The 8353-nt window shown below is 33.2% G+C and overlaps 1 protein-coding gene across 1 annotated transcript; it reads right to left on the bottom strand.

Annotated features, from left to right (window-relative positions):
* Positions 1-987: 987 nt before the first annotated feature.
* LOC149373724 (uncharacterized) lies at positions 988-7271 on the bottom strand. The gene is given in 8 exon segments (XM_089595770.1): positions 988-1037; positions 2476-3207; positions 3210-3849; positions 5470-5582; positions 5839-6062; positions 6705-6886; positions 6980-7125; positions 7214-7271. Coding segments are annotated over 8 exon segments (2145 nt in total).
* Positions 7272-8353: the final 1082 nt, after the last annotated feature.

The raw sequence follows: 8353 nt of genomic DNA, 5'->3' as shown, positions 1-8353 counted from the left end.
AACACCCTTACTTATGAAAAACAACGTCGTATCATTTTTCCCCCATAACTTCTCTTTCTTTTATAAAGTTATCAACTTATTAAAAATAAATTAGAAAATCTTTCATAAAAATCAGTTATTAATATTTCCTCCTTCCATTTAAGAAAATGGTAGTGATTGGTAGTACACAAGCAAGTTTATCAGTGCCTATACATTTCTTTCCGCACAAACTGTATTTTTTTTAAATAAATGATTTGAACAAAAATTTTTTTTCATCGTCGTTCTAGCTCTTTAATAAGGGACATTTCATCTTATTTCTATTGTAGATTGCTCTGAAATATAAAATATAATGTAAAAAAGGTTAAAAGTATCATAAATGTTTTGTACTTACTTATCATACAAAATTTCTTTAATCTACTTTTTCTTCTTCAATCCCTTTACAAATATTTTCCTAGCGTTTTTCACAGAGTTTTGTGGGGTTAAGATTACTTTATTATAAGATTTAGAACCGGATGCCCATGGAATTACATAATAACGGGATTCTAACCCTTGTTTAGTTCGGCGCTCACCAAGTGACAGCTTTGACCAATTGCAAGGCGCTTGAAATTGATAAATTACAGGTGTAGCACCTTCTCGAAGTGTCATGATTGCTGCTTCCTTTAAAATAAAGATATTTAAATACCTTTTGAAGCCCTGCAAGTTAACAACTTAGTCCATCTAGCTTGGAATGTTCCTCGTCATGGTAAATAGTTGTTGTTTAGCGCTTAAGCTGTTCTTCATCCAGGAGACCTTTTTGATTCAACGACTTACCAATAAATGACCTCTCTGCAGCTTGCAACATCCTTTTTTAGAGATTCTGAGTAATTTCCACCTCTCTTACTCACATGTGCATGCACACTTTACTTCAACTCCAGTCCAGTCATACGAGGACATGAGGTAGTGCTGAGCATTGAAGCAGTCATTCTTTGTTTTGGGTCAGTCGAAGGCACATCGGCAGCAGCAGAGACTTCAAACTTCAATACGCCTGTACAGAGAATCTTCGTGGTTTCCCACTCCAACTGAATAGGGATGTAAGATAGCGTCATGCTCATAGCATTCATTCTTCGCTTGGTGTTCATTGGGAGAACATCAAGAGCAGCAGAGAGAACGAGATTCAATACGCCTACACAGTGGGTCTTTCCAGTTTTCCGCGTCAGCGAGAGCAGATATCTACGGCTTCTCCACTTTAGCGAGACCGATATTACACGCAGACATACACACCATCAAACACGTACATTTTGATTGAAGTTCAACTCAAACGGAAGTGTCTGAGTTTATTTGAGAAATTCAATACCTTTCAAAAAACAACAAGAAAATTAATGCGCGCGCGCGTACACACGCACACATACAAAACTACATTTTACAGAGATTTTTTTAATGTTAATCAAGTGCTTGCTTAAACTTGTTATGATAATATTACTCCTCGTATCACTCAAACTTACTCACTTCCAATGTACGAAAATTATTGCGTGTATGTGGGCATATAATGCACTGCGCTATTGAGTACGCAGGAGTATGAAAAAAGCGTAGAGTAAGACAAACTGACGTCACCAAAAGCTGTAGCAGTCTTAATTTAAAGGAGACGCTCTCCTTTCACCACAAAGAAGATTATGTACACTGGAAAAAAGTTGGGCGCCCTGCGCCACCGAATACAGTCACGCCGTGCACTCACTTTCTTGGTCGCGCCGCATGCCTGTTTTGGGCGCGCGGCGCACCCAAAGTACCTGGCGCGCGGGACAACTAAAATTTAGATGCGCGGCAGCACCAGCTACACGTTCGGCAGTACGCCCAATGTTTAGGACTGCTGTCTGCCTGTTTTATGAATATATAATGCTATTAGCTTGTGTAGCTTAGCATTGTGAAAAATCACTTGCGTGATTAGTAATAATGTTAATAAAATTAATTTCTAGCATTAAGCACTTTTTCAATTCGTACAGTAAATTATTAAACAATTTTTTTTTTATTAGTAAGACGTATATTTAATTATGTAATACGGTTTTGTATTACAATAATCATATAATGATTGCAGTTTGCTCGCCATTTGAAATGTGTTTTTAATGTTTTATTAATTACAAATGACGTAACGTATAGTTAAGTAAAATGTTTTCTCGGGAGTAGGTATGCTTCGATGAAATGAGAAATTTACTTTGAATAATAAGTGTAAAGTAAGTAGAGTATTAGTAATATTCTTTAATTATGTAAATTACAATCATATAAATTTAATTATAATCTAACGTAATTACAAATAATATGGAGCGACAACTAACAAGTCTCCGTTAGATCTAGTATTTAAAGTACAAGGCGATATGTAAGGTATCTCTGACTGTTTAATTAATCTATATTTATTTTTTTTGTAAATTAAAAAAGCATGAAAATGTTCACAAAATGTAATTTCTTCATAAGTTTCCACAAAAAAGTAAACATTGTCGGAGTATACAAAAATATTCAAGATCTTACTAAATTCTTTTTCACTACACGACATGTCTAATACAATAATGTCTCCTGTTATATATTTGATACCATTTACATCAATATACTTGTATGCTACTGATTGACTTTCAAAATCTTTTAACTGAGTTCTAATTGCTATTTTTGGCACAGAATTATCAACAGGACCAACATTTTCAACATTGTTACATTGAACGTTATTAAAAATTTGACACATTTTAAGTACTTGTTTTGTGGCGACAGTAACTAATAAATTTTTACTTCCACTTGTAGAACAAGCATTAGCTTTAATTCTTCGATTGTACGATTCAAGTCTCATTGTCCAGTAATGTATACAAGGGCCAAGTTTTTCTAAAATGCGTGGATAATGGGTAAGTATATGAAACTTTGGCTTAAGAGGCCCAATAAGAGCAATGTATTTACTGTTTAATTCTGTTATCAGTTCCTTTAAGGCTGAGCAGTCGAATAAAACGATTCGTGGAGACAGAAGAATATCAGTAATTTTACGAAGAACTTTGTACATCTCCCAATACTCATTATCTTCGGGAACTATTTCACCTAAAATTAATCCGAGAAAACGCACAAGATTAAGCATCTCGGCCGATGACATTTTTAAGTTTAATTTTCCTTTTAGCCTATTGACGGTTATAGGTGGGGGCTTGTTAGTACTACTGCCAAAATTAAACGTTTGAATTTTTGTATTTAATGTGTCTAATGAGTAAATTTTTTGTTCAAATACATGTTTAAAAAAAATGCTCTAAGTACATACTTACAAACCCCCTCCAAAAAATCATGCATCATATCAATGCTCAAATTCTCGAAAATGTTATAGTCAATAACGTGATGAAATACACATCTTTCTTTAACTCCAGTTTCAGATGAATTATTAATTTTTAAGTCTTTCCGATAATTAGTGTTATTTCGTAATTTTGTCTCATCCTCAACCGTTAGCTTGGCAGCTTCCTCAGAGGTAGCTTTACAAATGCGACAAAATGATTTTGATTTAAAAGACTCTGAAAAACCCAGTATGCTATTCAATGCCAAAGTATCGCCAAGTATTAAAATTAATTGGAATTTTATGCATTTTTTCAGCCCATCAACAATAATTTCTATACCTGTTGATCGTAAATAATTCAGTTCTTCAATTACTTTCTTAAATATATTCGGATTTGTACACTTTTTTTTATCTTCAACTAAAAATAAACCCGCAAATAAGATGCTGTTCAAGCAAGATGCAATGTGAGGTGGAAGACATGCTATTAAAGCATAAATAACACCGAATTTGTTAGTGCCAGCATGCGATCCTAACGGGTTACCCACTTCCAAGTCATCATGATAAATGTATAAAGGCAAAACCGTCTCATTTTGGAATTTATTTGCGTACTGTGTAGTCCATAATTTACTTTGTATTACGTTTGATATTACGAAAGGCTCATTCTTTAATTTGTTCATGTAATTTTCAATTTTACTCATAATGTTTGGCATTTGTAAGAAACATTTGAGAGAATCTCGGAGCGGAACGTGAACTGCTTGTAAATTTTGTTGTAAACATTTTGTGCAATTATCAATGCACGTTTCTTTAAATGTTTTTCCGATGGTGAATAATTCGAAGTTCAACAAGCCATAACTTTTTAAAATTTTAAATCGTTTTTGTTCAGTACATACGTCATCGAAAACATTTTCGTGACGTGCTATACACGTCGTTATTTCTTCTAATACATTCATTTGCACATTGTGCTTTTTTAAAATATTGATAACCTCTAAACTAATGGAGGGCAAAAAAACCTTTCTGATAAAACCGTCAATTTGTTCAATAACCTGTTGCACGAGTTTTCTGGGGTAATTAGAATCACCATATAATTCAAGAATAAATGTGATTATATATCGCAAAATAAGTTCCTTATTTCTCATGTTGTACAACATTTATTATAAAATGACTCACACTAATGACAACTTAATTACTAAGAAATTTTTTGTACTTGTTTGGTATTAAAATAATAGTTTTGATTTTACAGCTACTTGATGTTTGACTTTAAAGTTATTACAGCTGAAAAACTTTTAAAAGGCTTTTCGATCTTATATATGACTGTTTGGATAAAAGAATACACATAGTCGCACAAAGTTGGCCAAGTTCGTAGTGCTGTTCAACACTTGTATGTAAATTCTACGGCCTCCACTATATTTTTTTTTGTAAATTTTTCCCCGTTGACCACAACGTAAATCTCACTAATATTGTCAAGGGTACCGCAAATCACAGTATATGGAAGTACTGGAAGCTGAAGATTTTTCAAAAATTCATGAAAACGTGCTTGTTCTCTATCTTTGTCTGCTATGTTCTAAAATAATAAGAAAATTTTCATCAACCACTTATTATTTCGGCTTATTCTCATTAAAATTCTTTTTAAACATTAGTCTTTACATTGTATCTTACCTCAATATGTAGAATAAAGCTTTTACTCAGCTCGCTTTTCCAAATCCCTTCTCCATTTACTTTTTTTGAAACTGTCATACACAGTGGTAACAATAATAGCGCTAAAATTTCATTGTAAGTACCTAGGTGAATAAACAATAATGCATAAAAAATAGGTGGATACTTAACTATACTGCACCGGTTCTATGTAACAGGGTATGAAATTACATTAAAATATAATACCTGCTGTGAGAAGAATCTTATATTTTTCCATAAAAGATTGTACCTCTGGTATACGAGATTTTTTTAAAAAATTTAAAATTTTTGGTGTGATAAGCGTCCACGTCGTACTGAATAATGACGGGTATAGCTTAGCAAGATCAGCATCGATGATGCTATTTTGTTGCAATAAAGCTGTGTGAGCGTCGAAATCTAGTTGAAACTGAGAAAATTTTGTTTGTCATTGAATTACTTTTACATGATAATTCATTTAAAAAGTAGAAGTATACCAGCGTAGTTCCAAGCGATGTAGTTAAACACGGAAAACTTAGAAAGTACGTTTCTAATGAATTAATTAGATTCTTTTTATTTACTAGAAGACTGGAGCGCTCAACAAAACTATTTTTCCACTGCAAAATTACATTACATGGATTTACCAGGCACTTGTTTACATCCGATAAACAGTCATCCAACTGCACTGGACAGTCTGTAATTTTTTAAAATAAATTTAAAATCATTTATAACAAGGTAACGAGTGATAAGCACAAAAATCAATAAAATAGCATTTGATAAAACAATCTAACAATAAAGGCTACTCCATCCGATGGCAACTGAGTTCGAGCCGATTAAATTTTTACTGTTAATAAATTTTCACGGGCTTTTTATTAACAATGGCTAATGTAATATTGTTGATCGGTCATAAGACCCAATATATTTGTTAATGTTTTTTTATATATTTTTACCGTTTTTTTGAAGTCCAGAATCTTCATCATCGTATTGCAGTAAGCTACCCTCAAGTAAATATTTTCGCCAATATTTGTAGCCAGAATAAAGTAGACCTCGCGCACAAATCGTTTGTTGTTGATCATTAGTATAATAAGGCTCGTAAAAATATTCCTTGCTCTTGCCCTCCGGAAACAAATCAATAACTTGATCTCTCCAACTAATGAAGTCAGATGCCTTTAATCTAAAAGACAAAATGAAAACAAGGATTGTTATACCTAACACAGTGTTTGAGCTTCTTTTTTCTCAAAAATCCATAGACTGAATTTTGTATTCTTCTTTAATAATTAAATTAATATTAACAAAATTATAAATAAAAGTATCTTGATAAAGTAACACGCATAAAATAATTAATTCATTGCAGATACAATAATTTTGACGTACGTAGTACTAAGAGTATTTAATGCCATTGAAACTGTAAATTTGTAAATGTTATACCATAATCAATAAATTTTTCTTACTTAAAACATTTTTTTTCTTCAAATTTAAAAATAATGCACTGATCCTTCAGACGAGCCTCATCAATTTTTTAAGTATGTTTATACCTTTGTAATAGGGCATTGCCTATAAAATTACCTGGTGCACTTAGATATTTATATAAATCATTTGATACAAATGAATTGTTACCTAAAGAAAATAATTAAATAATTTATCTACGTGTGGTTTCAAAACCAAATGTATTTGCTCATCTAAATTCATTTTAAATCTAAAATAAACTAGTAAGAACTACGTACTATTTGTCATCATTACTGCAGTCTCTCAAATAAAAGAATAACTATAAAAAATTTGCTTACTCGTCTGTTCATGTGAAAGAGTATAATTAAACCTATTAGGAGAGGCAGTAGAGCAAGGGTCTGGAGCTACTGTATGCAGAGATGAGTGATCATGATTGCTGGATGATTGAGTGGACATTGCTGTGGTAGTGTCAATAGGGAGTATATCTGATTTTTCGTGTAAAACGTCAAGTGCAAAGTTATCTACAAATTCCATGGGAATATCTGTATCCATCTGATAATTTTTTTCAAAACTTGCAACAACCTCATTTTTGCCACGCATATTTTCATGAGTATTCCCTTCGCTTTCATAATCAGAGAGATTTACTACCATACTATCACTCAACTTTTTACCCTTCTTAAAATTATAATGACTTATGAATTCTAATACATCTCCAATCTCAAACTCCGTAGTTAAAACATTAATTAATTGAGTATTATCAATAGCATAAAAATTATTGTCTGATATACCACCTATTCAAATCAATCAACATAATACCAACTGTAACAGTGTATACATATACTTAAAAATGAAAATTTATTTTTGGTTAGGTATACTCACGCTGTATAAACGACTTCCGTACATCGTCATGCTGATAATTTTGGAAAAACTCTTCCATTGCGCTCTGGTGAATACCAGTTTCAATACTCGAAGTTAAAAAATGATAGATGTAAACACAAGTGCCGTCCCCAGCTTTTCAAGATGTACACATGCACTCCTGCAAGAGAGTTGATAAGGCTAACTGGGAAATTTTCGTTACGACGCATGCATGTAAGCGCGTATACGTAAGGTACACTGGTATATTACCTGGGAGATATACACATACACTTACAACAAAAACACTGCCACTAATTTTTACAACTATACATTAAATTATAAACAAAAGTTAACTGCACAGCGTTTAAGCCACATCACCTCTTTTAAAACAAAACAGGCAGACAGCAGTCCTAAACATTGGGCGTACTGCCGAACGTGTAGCTGGTGCTGCCGCGCATCTAAATTTTAGTTATCCTGCGCGCCAGGTACTTTGGGTGCGCCGCGCGCCCAAAACAGGCATGCGGCGCGACCAAGAAAGTGAGTGCACGGCGTGACTGTATTCGGTGGCGCAGGGCGCCCAACTTTTTTCCAGTGTAGCAAGCCTCTTAGATTCTATCTAATATTACGAGCCTCACCTTATCACCACGACTACAATAATGACTCGAAACTCTTAGTTCTCTCCAATACTCCGTGGTTCACTTTGGTAATAAGAGTGTAAGTATACATTTATTGTTTCTTTCTCTTGCAACTTGCTTTTGTTAATTCACATGCAGTCCAGCTCTTGAAAAATTAGTATGGATATGATATCGAATGCATAAATTACCATTTTAATTTAGCTCATGGTGCTGTAAAGAATGCGCCAGCTTTAAAAAAACGGATTTAAAAAAAGAGTAGCAACGACAAAACGATATTTTTTACTCAATGTACCCCTAATATACAATACCTTTGTAGTAAATTAGTTTTTTTTTTAATCTATGTCAATTTTTTGACTTCTCGTTTCCTTATTACTCCACCGATTAAAATTACTTTACTGCATTAGATGACTCTATTCGTTGGCGAGTTACTATGGCAAAGGCGAGTTAGCCAAGGAATGTTGGGATACACTTTCGGTAATGAAATGGTATATATGTTCTCTTTGGCAACTCTCGTATCACTTGATACGCC

This window comes from Copidosoma floridanum, unplaced genomic scaffold, assembly GCF_036245765.1.
Source record: "Copidosoma floridanum isolate Cflo_tuat_1 unplaced genomic scaffold, Cflo_Japanese_pri ptg000028l, whole genome shotgun sequence".
In the NCBI taxonomy this organism is placed as follows: Eukaryota; Metazoa; Arthropoda; class Insecta; order Hymenoptera; family Encyrtidae; genus Copidosoma; species Copidosoma floridanum.
Note: the sequence above shows the minus strand (reverse complement) of the source record. Positions and strands in the feature narration are given on the sequence as shown.